Raw genomic sequence first — 21360 nt, forward strand, 5'->3', positions numbered from 1 at the left:
ATCAGGTTAAAGATGCTATATGCATATATATGTTTTTTTAACTCTGATATCAATTAACTGGGAGTCACAACTGATGCTTAACTGCATCAAACCTTTGCATAAAACAGCAACGTAGAAACTTGGATGCTTTGAAAATGGTTAACCTTGTCATCTGTCAAGCTCTCCATCTGCAGGACTCCAGTCAAGACGGTGATTGAATATTTACCACTTGCATGAATGGGTCCAGGCATAACACCATCCAAGACACAGCAGTTTGTGGATCAGTGTTCCTGGACTCAATTATCCCCTTGGCCAATGGGACACCAAGTCGACAGAGTGTACAATCTATAGGATGCACTGGAGCGACTCAAGAATGTCATTTATAACTCTGCCATGTCGTGACCTATATGACAGAACTTGATTACTGGAGAAAAAGACCAAGGACCTAGCAGTTCACCTCCTTCCCTCAAGTATTTCTATGATTCATGGAGTTGTTGACTGATCACAGCAATCAAGTAACATCCCAGAAATAGCTGAAAGTCAGGGAAAGGAGGGAGAAACTAAGGAAAATTACAATCGCCAAGGACGTGGCATTGAGCAAATTGCTGGGCCTGCAGGCTGACAAATCCCCTGGTTCAGATGGATTTCACCCTCGGGTCTTAAAAGAAGTCGCTAATGCCTAGATTTGTGAAAGATTCCATTCGATTGGAAGGTAGCAAATGTAACTATTTTTATTTATTCAGAGGAAGACAAAGCAGGAAACATTTGTCATTGGGAAATTGTTAGTTAGAAGCCATTATTAACGATGTCACAGCAGGGTACTTGGATGAAATACAAGGCAATCGGGCAGAGTCAATAAGGTTTTGTGAAAGGGAAATCATGTTTAACCTATTTACCAGAATTCTTTGAAGGAATTGTGCTAACGATAAAGGGGAACCGATGTACTGTATTTAAGATTTCCAGAGGATGTTAAACACAGTGCCACATTAAAGGTTATTATGGAAAATAAAGGCTCATGATGTCGGAGTAACATGGATTGAAGATTGGTTAGCTAATAAGAAAAAGTTGGCATAAATGGGTCTTTTTCTAATGTGCCACAGGGATCAGTGCTGGGGCCTCAACCTTTTACAATTTAAATGACTCGGGTGAAGGGACTGAAGATATAGTTGCTAAATTTGCTGATGACTCAAAGAAAGCTAGGAAAGTAGATTGTGACGAGGGCGCCAGGAGGCTACAATAGGACATTGATTAATTGAATAGGCAAAATATGGCAAATGGAGTATAATGTGGGAAGATGTGAAATTGTCCATTTTGGCAGGAAGAATGAAAAAGTTTATTATCTAAATAGTGAGAGATTGCAGAACTCTGAGGTGCACAGGGATCTGGGTGTCCTAGTGCATGAATCACAAAAGGCTGGTATACAGGTACAGCAAGTTTTAGGAAAGCTAATGGAATGTTATCATTTATTGCAAGGGGAATTGAATACAGAAGTAGGGAGGTAATGCTTCAGTTGTACAGGGCATTGGCGAGGCCACACTTGGAGTATTGTGTACGGCATTGGTCTCCTTATTGAAGGAAAGATATTAATGTGTTGGAAGCAGTTCCGAGAAGGTTTACTAGACTAATACCAGGAATGGGAATGGGCAAGTTGTATTACGTGGCAAGATTGGAGAGGTAAGATTTGTACCCACTGGGGTTTAGAAGTGTAAGAGGCAATCCTTTTAAGATCCTGTGGGAGAATCTAGAAATAGGGTTCACTGTTTAAAAATAAGGGGTCACTCGTTTAAGGCGGATGAGAATTTTTTCTTACAGGATCGCGAGTCTCTGGAACTCTTTCTCAAAATGTGGAGATGCCGGCATTGGACTGGGGTGAGCACAGTCTTACAACACAGGGCAGCACGGTGGCCTAGTGGTTAGCACAATCGCCTCACGACGCTGAGGTCCCAGGTTCGATCCCGGCTCTGGGTCACTGTCCGTGTGGAGTTTGCACATTCTCCCCGTGTCTGCGTGGGTTTCGCCCCCACAACCCAAAAATGTGCAGAGTAGGTAGATTGGCCACGCTAAATTGCCCCTTAATTGGAAAAAATAATTGGCTAATCTAAATTTAAAAAAAAAAGTCTTGCAACACCAGGTTAAAGTCCAACAGGTTTGTTTCAAACACGAGCTTTCGGAGCGCAGATTCACCCGAGGAAGGAGTTGCGCTCCTAAAGCTCGTGTTTGAAACAAACCTGTTGGACTTTAACCTGGTGTTGTAAGACTTCTTACTCTTTCTCAAAAGGCAGTGGAAGGAGTCTTTGAATATTGTTCAGGCAGAGCTAGATAGATTCTTGATTTACAAGGGAATGAAAGGTTACGAGGGGGGTGGGGTGGAGTGGGGGTAGACAAGAATGTAGGGTTGAAGTTACAATCAAGTCAGACACAATCTTATTGAATTGCACACAGGCTCAAGAGGCCGAGTGCCTACTCTTGCTCCGTATGTTCATATCAATCTGTCTACAGCAGATTCCACCATGAGAAGGAAGCCCCACTCAACAGCTTTGGGAATTATAGGTCCAAAGTCATCTGTTCCTTTGAAGTGTGCTACATTCATGTCATTGTCTCAATTAACGCAATCTGTTTACCAAATATTAAGTTATCAAATTTACATTTGAATGAATTATTAAGTGTATTCATGGGCAGCACGGTGGTGCAGTGGGTTAGCCCTGCTGCCTCACGGCGCCGAGGTCCCAGGTTCGATCCCAGCTCTGGGTCACTGTGGAGTTTGCACATTCTCCCCGTGTTTGCGTGGGTTTCACCCCCAAAACCCAAAGATGTGCAGGATAGGTGGATTGGCCATGCTAAATTGCCCCTTAATTGGATAAAATGAATTGGGTACTCTAACTGCCTGAGACATGAGTGCATCAACCCAAGAACTGTGAGCAAGGATTCGGTTTGAGGGGCGGGGGGGGAAAGTGCCAACAGCCTAGAAATTTTAGAATTGGTTACAAACCACTACTATGATTTTAAAATCCCCATCCTTGTTTTCATATCCCTACATGGACTGTAAGGCGTTTGACAAGGTCCCTCATGGCAGACTGGTACAAAAGGTAAAGTTGCATTGGATTCAGTGTGTGCTAGCTAGATGGATAAAGAACTGGCTTGGCAACAGACCGAGAGTAAGAGTGGAAGGGAGTTTTTCAGAATGGAGATCTGTAACTAGTGGTGATCCACAGGGATCAGTGCTGGGACTACTTGTTTGTAATTATATATAAATGATATGGAGGAAAATGTAGATGGTGTGATTAGCAAGTTTGCAGATGACAGTAAGATAGGTGGCGTTGCAGATAGTGAAGGGGACTGTCAGATTACAGCAGAATATAGATAGATTGGAGAGTTGGGCAGAGGAAAGGCAGACGGAGTTCAATCCTGACAAATGCAAGGTGATGTATTTTGGAAGATCAAATGCGGGTGCGCATTATACAGTAAATGGCAGAACCTGTAGTTCCATGAAAGTGGCATGCAGGTGGATAAGATGGTCAAGATGGCATAGGCAAGCTTGTCTTCATTGGTCAGGCATTGAGTACAAGAGTTGGCAAGTCATGTTATAGGTGTATAAACTTTAGTTAGGCCACATTTGGAATATTGCGTGCAGTTCTGGCCGCCACACTACCACAAGGACATGGATGATTTGGAGAGAGTGAAAAGGTTTACCAGGATGTTGCCTGGTCTGGAGGGTGTTAGCTATGAGGAGAGGTTGAATAAACTCATTGTTTTTGTTGGAAAGATGGAGGCTGAGGGGAGAGCTGATTGAAATCTACAACCTTATGCGGTAGAGGGTGAATAGTCGGAAGTTTTTCCCCAAGGGTGAAAGACTCAATAACGAGCACAGATTCAAACGGGAAAGTTTTTCACGTAGAGGATAGTGGGTGCCTGGAATGCGTTGCCTGTGGAGGTGGTGGAGGCAGGCACGATAGCAATGTTTAAGATAATCTTTATTGTCACAAGTAAGCTTACATTAACACTGCAATGAAGTTACTGTGAAAACCAACTAGTCGCCACATTCCGGCGTCTGCGTCTTGGCAGACACATGAACGGGCAAGGAATAGGGGGATACAGATCGTTTGGCCAATCAGTAGGTCTAAATATGGAATCTGGATCGGTGCAGGCTTGGTGGGCTGAAGGGCCTGTTCCTGTGCGGTATTGCTCTTTGTTCTGTGGTCTATCTAGACCCCTTCCCAATCTCACAACCTTTGGGCATACCTGCACTCAAATTCTGGTCTCTTGAGCATTCCTGACTTTACCATTGTGAGCTCTGTCTGATGCCTTTAGCTGCCTGGGCTCCAAGCTCAAATTCTCTCCCTAAACCTCTCCCCTGGCCCCTACCTTTAAAAAAAAAAAAGTTGTCCCTTAAAACCTACGTCATTGATCAAGTTTCTCCCCCCCCCCAATCCCACCACTCCTAATATCCCTTCCTGGTTTGGTGCCAACTTTTCTTTAAGGTTTCTGTCAGCTGTTCTGAACATTTTACCATGTTAAAGGCGCTATAAATACATGTTGTTGAAGTCGGTCCTTATAGTTAGAAAATTCTTGAAATAACAGAACGAGCCACTTGACTGGCTTGAAACCATTTAAAGGCCGATTAATATTTTACAGGAATTTTATTGCAGTTGACCAGCACCTGGAGTGAGCTCAGATGGAGCACCATTAAAGAATAAGAGAACTCAGTAATGGTGATAAATCTCGAGCTTGAAAATGTGAAATACACACAGTCAGACACACCATCACAGGAGGTAGATATTGTTGTCGGTGATTCAACTATGTTATTTAAACATTGTAGTTGTTCTTGCGAGTACAACTTTCCCATTCTACCAGCTCACTGCCATGGAACCATAGGCTAATCTCTTTCTTGGCCACTTCAACCGAGTCACTGGCGTGGATGGCATTTCTGTGAGGAAAGACAACAGAATCAGATTACAAGGACACCAGAAAATACAAGGTTGAGTCCTACAGAGGCTGACGCTGTGGAAAGGTTACGGGAAAATTGGAGAGAGGTTTTGAGGATGTGGGTGGTATCAAATTCTTGAGAGCTTGACAGGAGAGTTAGTTTCTTTACTAATTCACAACCCGAGTAGCGCTGGTGAGGTACAAATTTGTTGTCCATCCCTAATTAGCCTTGGAGAAGGTGGTGGTGGTGATGAAGGGGACTGCCTTGGACGTCTTTCTGGGTCACTTCAGAGGGTAATTAAGATCAACCACATTGGTGTGAGTTGCCCTATCCGTCATGTATGCAGGGACAACAAATGTCCTGTGTTAAAACCCCATCTACTTCACTAAGCGCATTCTAACAATGCAGTAGTTTCATGATCACTGATACTAGTTATTTATTCTGGTTTTGTCATAGAACAATTTAAATCCGTAGTTGCAATGGTGGGATTTGAACCTCTGTCTCTGGATCATTAGTCTTGGCCTTCAGAGTTCTAGTCCGATAACATATCTAACGGGCTACTGTACCTGTGTACACAACATATCCAGGCAATCTTCCACTGTCGGGTGGAAAGCGGTGTTGTAAACACAGAAAACACTGGTAGACTTCCTCTGACGGCATGTAGGAGCAGGTCGGACATTGGATGGTTCCTGCTCAAGACGTTATTTTTTAGAATTTAATGCCTGGTACCTGGGGCAATTTTTGGTTAAATAAGTGCAGGAAGACATAAGGAAGAAAGATGTCCAAAGCCCAAAGGAAAGCCGCTGTGAAGAAGGGGGCGGGTGAAGGTTCACTGTCGAGTGGAAGGGTCGGCTCAGCAACTGGAAGGATGGCGGAGGCTGGGTATAGAACATAGAATTTACAGTGCAGAAGGAGGCCATTCGGCCCATCGAGCCTGCACCAGCCCTTGGAAAGAGCACCCCTCTTAAGCCCACAACTCCATCCCATACCCGTAACCCAGTTGGAGGTGATGAGGAAGGAGATGATGGCAGCATTGAAGGTTCTGGTGGAGGAGGCGATTGCCCGGTGAAGGCATTGGTCGAGGTGCAGGAGCAGGGTGAGAATCTGAAGGGAGTGAAAGAGACCTTGTCGCAACACAGTGATCAACTCACCTCGATGGGTGAGGAGCTGCAGAGGGTGGTGGAGCCAAAGTGGAGAACCTAGAAAACAGAGCTAGGCAGCAAAAGCTGAGGATCGTGGGCCTACCCGAAAGGGTGGAGGGCCCGAGGCCAACAGAGTATTTTGTCAAGATGGTGGAGGAAGGGGAAGATCCTCCTCGGAATGAACTGGATCGGGCTCATACGGTGTGGAGGCCTAAACCAAAGGCGAATGAGCCACCAAGAGCAGTGACTATTTGTTTCCACAGGTACCGCGTGAAGGGGAAGGTCCTGTATTGGGCAAAGCAGAAGCAGGAGGTGCAGTGGGCTGGAGCTGGTGTACGTATATACCAGGACTTTACTGTGGAGTTGGCGAGTAAGCGGGCAGCCTTCGGCCGAGTGGCAGCCTTCGGCCGAGTGGCAGCCTTCGGCCGAGTGAAGACGGCACTGTATAAAAGCAAGGTGCAGTTCGGCTAGGTTGAGGGTGACCTATAACTCCAAAGACCTTTATTTTGAGATGGTGGAAGCAGCGGAGGTGTTTGTGAAGGCAGAAGGACTGGGGCAGAAGTGAGAAATGTGACTGAGGATTGGTCTTGGACTGAGGGTGGGTGGAGGAGTGTATGTAGCTCTATTTTTCACTACATGTTATATGTGCTAAATGAGTTGACGTTGTCTATTTGGACAAGGTAAAAGTTGGGATTTTCTTTTGCAATGATGGTTCTTTGAGGTATGTGTGTTTACACTGGGTTGTGTGTTGAAAGGGATTTCTTTGTTTTCCTGGGACCGGGCAGCGGGGAGGGGACTGTGGGGGAGTGAGGCCTGGACAGGGGTCTCCATACTGGCTAGCTCACGTTGGCTAGTGATTGGGTGTGGTGGGGGGAGGGGCTGTGATGATTGGAGACTGGTAGAACAGGTTTCGATGGGCCTAGGAAGTGTGAAAAGTTGGGGGAGAGGACCGATACTGGGTGAGGTGTTTGAGAGGAAGGATTTTTGGGAGGGGGGAGGAGCTTGATGGTAGGAATGGGATGGTGGGCCATGCCCAGTGGGCAGGGCCTGGAGTTATGAGGGGGGTGGATAGGAGGAGGGGGAGGGGGAGGGGGGGCGAGAGACCTCTGGTTAGGATAGTTACATGGATTGTGAGGGGTTTGTTGGAGGGAGATTGTTCAGGGTCATCTCGGGAGTAGTGCTCGTGGACTTGGAACTAGGGCCCCCTAGAAGCCTTGTCCAGCTCGGGTGGCAGGGGGCTGATGTTGTTAGCCTTTGCCTTGCTGATTGCCCGGAGGCAGGTGATGTTGGGGTGGAGGTCAGCTTCTCCATCCTGTGACACGGCTTGGCGGGGGGGACCTACTTGAATTTTGTTGACTCTCGGGAAGATGAAGTCTCAGCTGAAGGGGGATGAAGGAAGGATTTCATAATTCATGGGGGCTGTTTATTATGCACTTCCGAGAATTATTTGCCATTGAACATTGGGGAGGGGTAAGAGGGGTAGGCTGTATTGCTGTTTTTGGTAACACTTTACGGATTGTTAATTTGTGGGTTTTTTTTAAAACCTGGAATGTATGGGTGGATGTTTTGGTCTGTATATTGAGTGGGGGGCGGTTTGTGTGTGGGGGATCGTTACTGTATTTGTTTTTGTTTCTTTTTCGTTGGTTGTTTAATTGATGAAAATGTAGAAAATGAGGAGCATAAAAAGATTTTTAAAAACCACTGGAAATGTTTAGCAAATCTAGCAGCATCAGGAGTGGGAGAAACAAGATTTCATGTTTCAGGTCAGTGATCTTTCGTCAGAACACCCATCATCCGTTCTGTTGAAAGGTCACAGACCTGAAGCATTAACTGTTCTCTCTCCTTGATATTGTCGGACCTGCTGAGTATTTCAAGCATCTGCAGTATTTTGCTTTTGTATCAGTGTTGTGGCTGTACTGGACCACTTGGCTAGAGATGCAGCTAAATGTAGAGCACGTCTTCACTGCTCTAATCCATGGGCAGCACGGTAGCACAGTGGGTAGCACTGTTGCTTCAGAGCTCCAGCTTGGGCCACTGTCTGTATAGAGTCCGCACGTTCTCCCTGTGTCTGTGTGGGTTTCCTCCGGGTGCTCAGGTTTCCTCCCACAAGATGTGCTGTCAGGTGAATTGAACATTCTGAATTCTCCCTCTGAACAGGTGCTGGAGTGTGGCAACTAAGGGCTTTTCACAGTAACCATTGCAGTGTTAATGTAAGCCTGCTTGTGACAAAGATTAATATTATTAATTAGGACATAATCAGGGCCCATATTTTCTGCTGTGTCCAATGCGCTCAGCTATTTCTTGATATCATGCGGAATGAATAGAATTGGTTGAAGACTGATGCTAGGGACCCTCAGGAGGCTAAGCTGGGTCATCCACTTGGCATTTCAACCTCATCTTTTGCAATGATGTGCTGGAATTTTGCCATCATTGAGGATGGAGATGTTCATAGGGCTTCCTCCTCCATCACCAGTCATGACTGTAATGTACTACAGTATTACTAAGACACAGTGGTGATGACTGCCTGTGTGGAGTTTGTACCTTCTCCCAGTGTCTGCATGGGTTTCCTCTGGTTTTCTCCCACAGTCCAAAGATATGAAGCTTAAGTGGATTGGCATTGCTAGCTGTCTCTTTGTGTCCAGCGATGTGCAGGTCAGGTGGGGTTACGAGGATAGGGAGTGGGCTAGGTAGGGTGCTCTTGCAGAGGGATGGTGCGGACTCAATGGACCAAATGGCCTCCTTCTGTAGGGACTCTGGCAGGACTGCAGCACTTTGAAATGATCTGTTGGCAATAAGATTGCTTAGCTGTGTATAACAAGCTGTTTTTTTTCTGTTCATACATGTAGGTCTGTGTTTTGTAGCTTTATCAGGTTGGCACCTTATTTTTTAGTTATGCCTGGTGTTGCAGTTGGCATTCTTTTCTACACTGGAGTGAGGGATAGGAGGTGAATGTGGTAGAATATAGTTTCCCCTTGCTGGACAGTCTAGTTCTGGGGATCATCACGACTGAGATGAGGAGAGATATCTTTAGAAGGTTGTGAATCTTCACATTCTTCAACCACAGATCCGTGGATGGACAATCTGTTAAGTATATTCAATACGGGGCAGCATGGTGGCTCAGTGGGTTAGCCCTGTAGCCTCACGGCGCCGAGGTCCCAGGTTCGATCCCGGCTCTGGGTCACTGTCCGTGTGGAGTTTGCACATTCTACCCGTGTTTGCGTGGGTATCGCCCCCACAACCCAAGGATGTGCAGGGTAGGTGGATTGGCCACGCTAAATTGCCCCTTAAATGGAAAAAATGAATTGGGTACTCTAAATTTATTTAAAAAAAAAAGTATATTCAATACATTGTTTTGCAGGATAGAGTAGGAAATATGCTGGATAATCAACTATGGTCATATTGAATGGTGGAGCTGGCTCCAATGGCCACAGAACATAGAACAGTACAGCATCGAACAGGCCCTTCGGTGCCGAGCCTTGTCTGAAACCAAGATCAAGCTATCCCACTCCCTGTCATTCTGCAGTGCTCCATGTGCCTATCCAATAACTGCTTGAAAGTTCCTAAAGTGTCCGACTCCACTATCACAGCAGGCAGTCCATTCCACACCCTAACCACTCTCTGAGTAAAGAACCTACCTCGGACATCCCTCCTATATCTCCCAACCCGAACCTTATAGTTATGCCCCCTTGTAACAGCTACATCCACCTGAGGAAATAGTCTCTGAACGTCCACTCTATCTACCCCCTCATCATCTTATAAACCTCTATTAGGTCACTTCTCATCCTCCTCCACTACAAAGAAAAAAGCCCTAGCTCCCTCAACCATAAGACCTATCCTGCAAACTAGGCAGCATCCTGGTAAATCTCCTTTGCACCCTTTCCAATGCTTCCACATCCTTCCTATAGTGAGGTGACCAGAACTGCACACAATACTCCAAATGTGGTCTCACCAGGGTCATGTACAGTTGCAGCATAACCCTAGGGCTCTTGAACTCAAGCCCCCTGTTAATAAAAGCTGACACAATATAGGCTTTCTTCACGACTCTATCCACTTGAGTGGCAACCTTCAGAGATCTGTGGACATGAACCCCATGATCTCCCTCTGTTCCTCCGCATTCCTCAGAACCTTGCCGTTGACCCTGTAATCCGCATTCAAATTTTTCCGACCAAAATGAATCACCTTGCACTTATCAAAGTTAAACTCCATCTGCCATTTTTCGGCCCAGCTCTGCATCCTATCAATGTCTCTTTGGCCATCACCTACTACTTCTTATGTTCCTAATCTCAGGGACAATGGCCAGCGAGAGGGAAGGGGCGAAAGAGATTGAACAGTGGGGAATAAAAATGTGTCTGCTCGTGGTCTGTCATTTCTACCAAAACTGTTTTAAACAAACATTTGACTTTTTTATGAATTCCAGAAACAGAATCTTCAATACCAATGAGATGAATACTGAAACGTTGTCCTTGCTGCACTTTCCTGGCAGGAGATGCCCGGTGGGTGGGACCTGCTGATTTTGACCCTACTGAAGTTCCAGCCGATATCAAACCCCTTCCTCTTGTCTCTGGTACAAGTGATTCTGAGAGGGTTTCCAGGGTTGAAGGTTCACTTTCTCCCTATCCCACCCTACCTGCTTATGTGAACACACAAGTCTCCTCTCACGGTTCCTGGGCGAGCCGCTGCAGGATTGGTATCACCCACCATCGTGCGGGACACACTCACTACATCACAACCTTGCCAAACCTGTAAAACAAGAGACTTAAGGAGATGGCCGAGCAGGCAAGCAGATGAAAATAAAGCTTTAAAATCAGCCACGCAAACAAATGGTGAAAGAAGTTTCAACTCTGAAGAACAGACAAATAAATGCAAGAATAACTTTGCCACTTTCACCACGCTGTTGCAACAAATAAAAGTGAATCCTGCGATATCCAATCAACAGGAGGCACTCTTTATGGTGGCCCCACCCTCACATCTTTGCTGCCAAAGTTGGCAGCCATTGAATTATCTTCAGGGTAAATGCTGACAGCTCAAAAAGAGCTTCCGTGACAAAGATTTTAACTCCCTTTAATCATTTGTTTTTTTTTTCCCACCTTTAATCATTTGAACCAATGCTTCATTGCCGTTTCTTACCATAACAACGATGGGTCCCGAGCTCATGTACTGAATCAGTGCAGAATAGAAAGGTTTCTCCTGCAGATCGTGATAATGCTCCGAAAGAACATCTCGAGAGGGCTGAAACACAATATCCGGGTGGGTTAGTAAAGCTCACTATCAGCCGACCTCACACACCCTTTTTTTAAAAACTGGTCAGATTTTATAAGTGAACTACTCCAGCTGCTTAGCCTCTTTCCCTCTCTTGAACACGCACACACATTGGAAAGTGCAGCACTGCCAGCGATGTGCGAGGTGCACAAAACCGGAGAGAGTTTGCTTGCACTGCCAGAGTGAGGCAGGCTGCACTGGGAGGGTGAGGCATGGCCAGGAGGGGGCTGAGCACCTGGGAGGGCAAGGTGCAGACAGGAGGATCCGAGGAGCACTGGGAAGGCGAGGCACAGTCATCTTTGGTTCAGATATTCAAACAAGGCCCCCATTTGCTCTGAAGATGTAAAATATCCCGCAGCACTAAAGGGGTTCTTCCAACCTCCTGGTCAATATTCCTCCCTCAACCAACAGTTTGAGACTTCAATTTTTGTTCTTATTCTCTCACAGGATGTGTGTGGCAATGGCTAGGCCGGCATTTCTTGCATATCCCTAATTGCCCTTGAGAAGGTGGTGGCGAGCTGACTTTTGAAATGCTACAGCTCATGTGGTGCAGATCTGTCCTCCTGCACTCGGCCAGCTCAGTCAGTAGTCATGCTACAAGCAAGTCTTGGTGATGGACGTTGAAGTCCCCCACCCAGAATGCACACTGTGCCCTTGCCTTCTTCAACATGGAGTACCACCAATTCATCAGCTGAGTGGAGGGTGGTAATCAGAAGAGATTTCCATGCCCATGTTTGACCTGATGCCAGAGAACTTCATGGCACCCAGAATCAATGTTGAGGATTCCTGGGACAACTCCCTCTTTACTGTATACCACTGTGCCCCCAACTCTGCTGGGTCTGTCCTGCCAGTGAGACAGGACATACCTTATTGCCAATGTCCCAGACACCATCATCCTTGGGTATGATTCAGGTTGTTGCTTGGCTAATCAGGAGACAGATCTCCCAATTTCAGTACAACCCCCCCCCACCCCAAATATTGGCAAGGAGGACTTTGCAGGGTTGACCGGGATGAGTGTGGTAAATTTTGATGCCCAAGTTGATGCTGGGTGGTCTGTCCACATTTATTTTCTTTTGATTTTTCTGCAGCAGTTTGGTACAACTGAGTGGTTTGCTAAGCCATTTCAGAGAGCAGTTAAAAGCCAACCACATGGCTGTGGGTCTGGACTCGGATATACAAGTATTTTTCTTCAGTATTTACAAACGAGAGGGGCCATATTGTTGGAGAGGACAGTGTGAAACAGACTGATAAGCTCGAGGAGATACTTGTTCGGAAGGAAGATGTGTTGGGCGTTTTGAAAAACTTGAGGATAGACAAGTCCCCCGGGCCTGACGGGATATATCCAAGGATTCTATGGGAAGCAAGAAATGAAATTGCAGAGCCGTTGGCAATGATCTTTTCGCCCTCGCTGTCAACAGGGGTGGTACCAGAGGATTGGAGTGGCGAATGTCGTGCCCCTGTTCAAAAAAGGGAATAGGGATAACCCTGGGAATTACAGGCCAGTTAGTCTTACTTCGGTGGTAGACAAAGTAATGGAAAGGGTACTGAGGGATAGGATTTCTGAGCATCTGGAAAGACATTGCTTGATTAGGGATAGTCAGCACGGATTTGTGAGGGGTAGGTCTTGCCTTACAAGTCTTATTGACTTCTTTGAGGAGGTGACCAAGCATGTGGATGAAGGTAAAGCAGTGGATGTAGTGTACATGGATTTTAGTAAGGCATTTGATAAGGTTCCCCATTGTAGGCTTGTGCAGAAAGTAAGGAGGCATGGGACAGTGGGAAATTTGGCCAGTTGGATAACAAACTGGCTAACCGATAGAAGACAGAGAGTGGTGGTGGATGGCAAATATTCAGCCTGGAGCCCAGTTACCAGTGGCGTACCGCAGGGATCAGTTCTAGGTCCTCTGCTGTTTGTGATTTTCATTAACGACTTGGATGAGGGAGTTGAAGGGTGGGTCAGTAAATTTGCAGATGATACGAAGATTGGTGGAGTTGTGGATAGTGAGGAGGGCTGTTGTCTGCTTCAAAGAGACATAGATAGGATGCAGAGCTGGGCTGAGAAGTGGCAGATGGAGTTTAACCCTGACAAGTGTGAGGTTGTCCATTTTGAAAGGACAAATATGAATGCGGAATACAGGGTTAACGGTAGGGTTCTTGGCAATGTGGAGGAGCAGAGAGATCTTGGGGTCTATGTTCACAGATCTTTGAAAGTTGCCACTCAAGTGGATAGAGCTGTGAAGAAGGCCTATGGTGTGCTAGCGTTCATTAGCAGAGGGATTGAATTTAAGAGCCGTGAGGTGATGATGCAGCTGTACAAAACCTTGGTCAGGCCACATTTGGAGTACTGTGTGCAGTTCTGGTCGCCTCATTTTAGGAAGGATGTGGAAGCTTTGGAAAAGGTGCAAAGGAGATTTACCAGGATGTTGCCTGGAATGGAGAGTAGGTCTTACGAGGAAAGGTTGAGGGTACTAGGCCTTTTCTCATTAGAACGGAGAAGGATGAGGGGCGACTTGATAGAGGTTTATAAGATGATCAGGGGAATAGATAGAGTAGACAGTCAGAGACTATTTCCCCGGGTGGAACAAACCATTACAAGGTGACATAAATTTAAGGTGAATGGTGGTGGATGATATAGGGGGGATGTCAGAGGTAGGTTCTTTACCCAGAGAGTAGTGGGGGCATGGAATGCACTGCCTGTGGAAGTAGTTGAGTCGGAAACATTAGGTACCTTCAAGCGGCTATTGGATAGGTACATGGATTAGAGTAGAATAATGGAGTGTAGATTAATTTCTTCTTAAGGGCAGCACGGTAGCATTGTGGTTAGCACAATTGCTTCACAGCTCCAGGGTCCCAGGTTCGATTTCGACTTGGGTCACTGTCTGTGTAGAGTCTGCACATCCTCCCAGTGTGCGCGTGGGTTTCCTCCGGGTACTCGTTTCCTCCCACAGTCCAAAGATGTGCAGGTTGGGTGGATTGGCCATGATAAATTGCCCTTAGTGTCCAAAATTCTATGATTAACCTAGGACAAAGGTTCGGCACAACATCGTTGGCCGAAGGGCCTGTTCTGTGCTGTATTTCTCTAAAATACACCAGACCAGACCAGGCGATCCAATTGTGGCTTTCAAAAAAGAAATCGATAATCTGAGGAGGAAATATGTGCAAGGCTATGGAAAAAGGTTTTGGAGTGGCACTGGCTGAATTGCTCAGAGTACTGACACAGATTTCCTTCCTGAAAAGGCATTAAATTAACCAGGTGGGCTTTATCTGCAATTGACAATGCCATCATTAATAGGACACTATCAATTCCAGCTTTTTATTAATTCAATTTAAATTCCACCAGTTGCTGTAGCGGGATCCCAGGGAATTAGCCTAGGGCCATTGGGTTACTAGTTCAGGGTATTGCCACTACACTGCGGCCTCCCCATAATGCGTGGCTTTCCTCCGGGTGCTCCAGTTTCCTCCCACGGTCCAAAGATGTGCAGGTTCGGTGGATTGGCCATGATAAATTGCCCTTATTGTTCAAAAAGGTAGGGTGGGGTTACTGGGAAGGTGGGGCTTAGGTAGGGTGCTCTTTCCAAGGGCCGGTGCAGACTCGATGGGCCAATGGCCTCCTTCTGCATTGTAAATTCTATGAAAAAAGCCTTTCACGGGAACAGGAGATAGAACTTTTGCAAAAGCAAGATTCCTAGGAATGGGGGGGGGGGGGACGGGACCTTGCTGTACCTGCACAAGTTTCAGCCCAACAAGCTGGAATCCCCTCTTCTCAAAGCGTTGGATGATTTCTCCCACAAGCTGCCTCTGGACTCCATCTGGTTTCACAGCCACCAGCGTTTGCTGACGAATCCCAGCAATCCCTGGGATTGGAAAAGGTTATAAGTTTACACTTTAAATAGTTTTCCGAGTGGCCTTCTTGGGAGGGAATTCTTAGCTATATAACTATAAAGAACATACAATCACAACAAGAAGTTTGTTAGGAGAGAATTTGAGATGTTTTATTCCATTATATTATTTTGTTACAGTTGCTATGTAAATATTTGTTGTTGTGGAGTGTTGAAGGTCATGGATCCAAAGCAGCCTTGACCCAACAGAATGGGAGAACATGTTCATGGGTGCTGAATAGCCTCCTGCTGCGTTACTCAATGGCAGTGCATAATCTTCTTTAACAATGGTTCAAACACTGAACTCAATGAGCAAACAAGGTAAGTAAAGACACCATAGTCTCAGATGACCATAGGCTGCTTTCCCCTTTGAGGGAGAGAGCTTTGAGGGCCAGGCCTTCATGAATAACCTCAGCCGGTACGGGAATTGAACCCGCGCTGTTGGCCTTGCTCTGCATCACAAACCAGCTGTCCAGCCAACTGAGCTAAACCAGCCCCTCTGGCATGATGCCCCTGTCAACAGCACCATGCATGGACAGGTCCCCAAAGAAACACTATTGTGAGACTGATCAGCTCAATCACTTTCTAACTTGAAATCCCAGGTACAAGGCTATCCTGGAAGGAGAAGGGTCTGTTAGCTGAATGTCACAACGCTTTGGGATGCAGAGGCCCATCAGAACCCATCTGTCCTCTTACTCCAAAACTTGTCCAATAGAAATTATTGACTAACACAGGTGTTGCTAAGCACTGGTTTCGCACACAACTAAATCTATAATTGTCTATTTATAAATCTGTCACAAGCCAGTAAGCTAGATTAAGTGCTGCGCAAACAGTGCAATCAATTCATGTCAAGCCACAGCAGTAAATGCGACCTCAATGTGAATTGCTCGTGCTGAAGGGCAGTTGGTGTTGTTTATTTAACTGATCAGATGGTTTGGATGCAGAGCAAGCTCTGATTTTAGGTTGCCAACTACAGCATTTAAAATAAAAATTGTCAGAATGTGAGCATCACTAGCCTGACCAACTTTTATTGACCATCCCTAGATATCCTTGAAAAGGTGGCACCTTTCTTCGAGAACCACTGCAGTCCATATGTTGAAGGTGCTCCAACAGTGCTATTTGGGAGGCAGTACTTGCATTTTGACCCGGCAACCATAAAGAAACGGTGGTATAGTTCCAAGTCGGGACGGTGTGCGACTTGGAGGCAGTGCTGTTGCCATATACCCAGTTGTACCTGGCTGTAGATGGTGCAGGTCACAGGTTTGCAAGCTGCTACAAATCGCAATGGTATCTTTTGAAAGAGTGTTCTTGATGTATGTAGCTGAAAAGGTTTGCCTGCAAGCTGAGATGTGGGAGCTGCAGATAGAAATGTATCTGTGTGAACTTGATGGAGTTGGAACATTCATTGATCCGCCAGTGTTTGTTACATTGAAACATTGGCTGCAAACTTGAAACAAAAGGTAAGAGGCAAGGTAAAGAACCCCACGATCTTAGTTTTATGTTTGTTGCATCACATCAATTGTGAGGTTGGAGTAAAGCCAATAAAAAAATAAACCATTGCAATATCCAACAGATTCACTGACCAAATGAAGTAGTGATGCAACAGTTCTGGGTTGACATTCGCCACAATATTCAGATAATATAACAGTTACAGTAACTGTCACAGTAACTTATCAATACACCAGGTTAATTAACCAAAAGTGATATGATACCATAGTGGCTATGTTACTAAATTAGCAACTAGACACCAGGATGATTATTAACCTGGAGATCGGAGTTCGAATAGCAGCTGGGAAATGTAAAATTCAATTATATAAATCTAGAATAAAGCAATAGTATCAGTAATGGTGATCATTAAACTACCATTTTGTAAACACCCATATGATTGAATAGGAGGGCGGCACTGTGGTTAGCACTGCTGCCTCACGGCGCCGAGGCCCCAGGTTCGATCCCGGCCCACTGTCCATGTGGAGTGTGCACCTTCTCTCCATGTCTGCGTGAGTCTCACCCCTCACAACCGAAAGGTGTGCAGGGTAGATGAATTGGCCACGCTAAAATTGCCCATTAAAAAACAATGGTTGACTAGTGTTTTTTAGGGAAGGAAATCTGCTGCTGTTTCATGTTATGGCCCATATGCGAGTCCAGACCCACAGAAATCCACTTCGCACTTAACCACTCTGAAATTACGTAGCAAGCCACTTAGTTGTATTCGAGACGATAGATCGTGATCACCTGTCAGATGACTAGGGTAGGCATCCAATGAATGAAAAAAGGAACAAAATTAGGGCTGAAGATGAAGGCGTTGTGCCAATTCAATGGTTTAGATCCTATCTTAGGGTCAACTGTGCACTGCTTGTATTAACTTGATGCAGTCGCAAAGGTTGAACAGATGTTGCAAACTTACTGGTTACTGTCTGCCAGTCTTGCAACTCTCATAGGCCCTGCCGCTCACTAACCTTCCCCTTGCATGGCCAGGTTCCTAAAATATTTAACTCGTATACCACTTTCCTCAGAGGGTGACCAAATATTCAACCTGAAAAATAAAGCGCACTCTAGGTGGGAATGTGTGATGTGCGAAACATGCAAAGCAGCTACAAGAGGATTTGGAAAGACCAGTGAGTGGAAAAGACTGGAATAGTGGGAGGTTTCCACTTTGGCAGGAGGACCAGACGCTCAAAAGTATTTCTTAAATGGAAAGAAATTAGAAAATGTAGATGTACAAAAGGGCCTTGGTGTCCTCATCAATAAGTCACTGAAGGCTAGCATGCAGGTGAAACAGGCAATTAGGAAGGGTAATGGCCTTTATGAGAAGAGGATTTGAGTGCAGGAGCAGTGAAGTTTTGCTTCAATTGTATGAAACCTGGAGTAGTGTGTGCGGTTTTGGTCCTTTACCGTAGGACGGTTAATATTGCCAGGGAATGCAGTGAAAGTTAACTACCGACCGGTGGCCCTGACATCTATTATTATGAAGCGCTTTGAGAGGTTGGTCATGAGACACATCAACTCCAACCTTCCAGATTGTCTTGGTCCACAGCAATTTGCCGCAACCGGTCCACAGCAGATGCTCTCCTTGGCCCTACACTCACCCCTGGAGCATTTTGACAACAAGGTCACCTACGTCAGACTCCTGTTCATGACTACAGCTCCACCGTCAACACCATAATCCCAGCCAAGCTCAACTCCAAAACCTAGGACTCGGTTCCTCACTCTGCAACTAGATCCATGGCTTCCTAACCCACAGACTGCAATGTACAAGGATAAACAACGACACCTCCTCCATGACAGTCCTCAATACCAGGGCCCCACTAGGGGCTGTGTACTTCGCCCCTTACTGTCCTCCCTATGCACACATGACTGTGCGGTAAAATTCGGCTCCAACACCATCTACACGTTTGCTGATAACACAACCCTAGTGGGGCGGATCTCAAACAATGACAACTAAGAGTACAGGAGGGAGATAGAGAACTTAGTGGCATGGTGCAATGACAACAAGCTCTCTCAATGTCAGCAAAACTAAAGCGCTGGTCATCGACTTCAGGAAACAAAGTGTCATACATGCCCCTGTTTATATCAATGGTGCCGAGGTGGAGATGGTTGACAGCTTCAAATTCCTAGGTGCAAACATCACCAACAATCTGTCCTGGTCCACATACATCAACGCTATGACCAAGAAAGCACAACAGCACCTAGATTTCCTCGGGAAATTAAGGAAATTTGGCATGTCCACATTGATTTGTACCAATTTCTATAGATGTACCATAGAAAGCATCCTATTGGCTGCATCACAGCTTGGTGCGGCAACTGCTCGGCCCAAGACCGTAATAAACTACAGAGTCGTGAACCCACCTCCCCTCCATGGACTCTGTCTACACCCCCTGCTGCCTTGGGAATGCTGACAGCATAGTTAAAGACCCATCCCACAAGGTTATTCTCTCTTCCATTGGGCAGAAGATAGACAAACATTTGAGAACACGCATCAGTAGATTCAAAAACAGCTTCTTCCCCGCTGTTACCAGACTCCTGAATGACGCTCTTAGGGTCTGAACAGATCTCTCTACGCATTTTCTCTACAGTTGTTGCACTTTATACTATATACATCACCCGCTGTCTGTTTTTATGTATTTGCATTATGTGTCCACATGTATTTATCATATATTCTATGTTTTCATGTGTTGAGCGATCTACCTGGACTGTACGCAGAACAATACTTTCATTGTACCTTGGTACACATGATAATAAATCTAAATCTAACCAGACTTGTTGCCAGGATGGCAGGATTGTCCTCTGATGAGAGAATAAGGAAATTGGGCCTGTATTCTTGAGAATTTTGAAGAATGAGTTGTGATCTCATTGAAACCTACAAAATGCTTAAAAGCGACAGACAGATTAAGATGTTTCTCCAGGTTGGAGAGTCTTGAACCAGGTACACAACTGCAAAATAAAGGGGAAGCCACTTAGGACTGAGATGAGGAGAAATCTTTTTGTGACTCTTTGGAATTCTCTACCGCGGAATGCTGTGAAAGAATTTGAGTATGTTTAAAGCAGAGACAGACAGATTTCTAAATACCAATGGCAAAAAGGGATATGGGGATAGTGTGGGAGAAGACGACATTGAAGTGGAGGATCAGCTCATGATTGAATGGCGGAGCAGGTTTGACGGGCTGAATGGCCTACTCCTGCTCCTATGTAGCCACAAGTTTTTGAAGTGTTGTCAAATGAATAGCGAGAGAGTGGCAGACTAAGCTATCTGAAGCATCTGATGCTGTGTCTCTATAAATATCCAGAAAGCATTTGTTTCAAAGGGGGGGGGGGGGGTCATAACAATGGAAACAGTTGTGTAACTGAAATCAATTTAATTGGATTAGTGTTAATGGATACAAATCTCAATGAAATGAAGACTGTTTTACACAAGGACTTAATGACAATTCTCAGCATTCACGAGTTTGTTAGGACTCGTGAGCTTTGGTCTGTCCTCGCTTCAATGATTCTTTAGAGAAACAATTTGCTCAAAACGACTCACCCACAGCAGTCGAAGTCTTTTCAACAACCGGGCGGGGTCACCTTCCAACTCCAATCAAAACACTAAAAAAAATGTATTTTGAGCATATTATACAGTCACCAACGTGGTTTAGGTTCCTGACCAACTAACTTCAATCGCTCAACGGGAGGGCCTCATGGAAACTTTATTCAGGTTTAATAAACTCGGATCAGCCTCTGGGCATCAAAGGGCAATAATTTATCCCTCAAGGCTGCCGACGGGGGGGGGGGGGGGGGGGGGTCAGAAAAAAAATAGCCCCCCCCTCAAACTGACAGAAAGCGCTGACTGACTGACAGAACCATCTGTACAAAAGATTCAAATCTCACACCCTAACTTTCCTATTCCCGCTCAGCAAGTTTACCAACTAACCAGCAACTATTTAGCATCTTCAACTTTGCAATAACGCACTGTGGCGGCACCGTAAGTTTCTTTGTTTCCGAATTCCCAGCGGAAAGTTTGGCGCAACTCCCAGAGTTCAGGTAACTCACCCGCCGACTGCAATCGGAACCCAGAAGCGGCCCAGGCCGGCCTGGGAGTCCCTGGAGGCGGGGTGAAGCCGCGAACGATGCTGAGCTTCAGCCACCTACTCAGTCCCCGCAGTAACATTACTCCTGGAGCCGAAAGCTGAAGCCTCTCTCTCTGCCTCCCTCTCAACCCCGCGGTCCCGGCCCGGGGCCCGGAACCCGCGCTCCATCTGGACCACTCATACCTCCACCAATCACAAACCAGGACCATCCCCCTCCACCAATCACAAGCCAATACCATCCCCCTCCACCAATCACAAGCCAATACCATCCCCCTCCACCAATCACAAAACAATACCATCCCCTCCACCAATCACAAAACAATACCATCCCCCTCCACCAATCACAAACCAATACCATCTCCCTCCACCAATCACAAACCAATACCATCTCCCTCCACCAATCACAAACCAATACCATCCTCTCCACCAATCACAAATCAATACCTACCCCATTTCACCAATCACAAACCAGCACCAACCCCTCTCCACCAATCACAAACCAGCACCAATCCCTCTCCACCAATCACAAACCAGCACTAACCCCTCTCCACCAATCACAAACCAGCACCAACCCCGCTCCACCAATCACAATCCAATACCATCCACCTCCACCA

At 46.0% G+C, this 21360-nt stretch overlaps 1 protein-coding gene across 1 annotated transcript; it reads right to left on the reverse strand.

Annotated features, from left to right (window-relative positions):
- Window positions 1–4585: 4585 nt before the first annotated feature.
- Window positions 4586–20943, reverse strand: LOC119978635 (nucleoside diphosphate kinase A-like). The gene is made up of 5 exons (XM_038820420.1): window positions 20709–20943; window positions 15028–15158; window positions 11173–11274; window positions 10673–10785; window positions 4586–4903 (listed from the first exon to the last, which is right to left on the reverse strand). The coding sequence occupies exons 1-5, from the start codon at window positions 20824–20826 to the stop codon at window positions 4783–4785; spliced, it is 585 nt and encodes a 194-aa protein (XP_038676348.1). The 5' UTR covers window positions 20827–20943; the 3' UTR covers window positions 4586–4782.
- Between the last annotated feature and the right edge of the window lie 417 nt (window positions 20944–21360).

Source organism: Scyliorhinus canicula, chromosome 15, assembly GCF_902713615.1.
Source record: "Scyliorhinus canicula chromosome 15, sScyCan1.1, whole genome shotgun sequence".
NCBI lineage: Eukaryota > Metazoa > Chordata > Chondrichthyes > Carcharhiniformes > Scyliorhinidae > Scyliorhinus > Scyliorhinus canicula.

Excerpts from the sequence above, each read along its gene's own strand:
- LOC119978635 (XM_038820420.1), bottom strand. The coding sequence starts at position 20,826 with ATGTTACTGCGGGGACTGAGTAGGTGGCTGAAGCTCAGCATCGTTCGC. Across the intron at positions 15,159-20,708 it reads GTTCCGATTGCAGTCGGCGG|GGATTGCTGGGATTCGTCAG; the intron begins GTGAGTTACCTG and ends TTCCAATCCCAG. Across the intron at positions 10,786-11,172 it reads CGGGACCCATCGTTGTTATG|GTTTGGCAAGGTTGTGATGT; the intron begins GTAAGAAACGGC and ends CTTGTTTTACAG.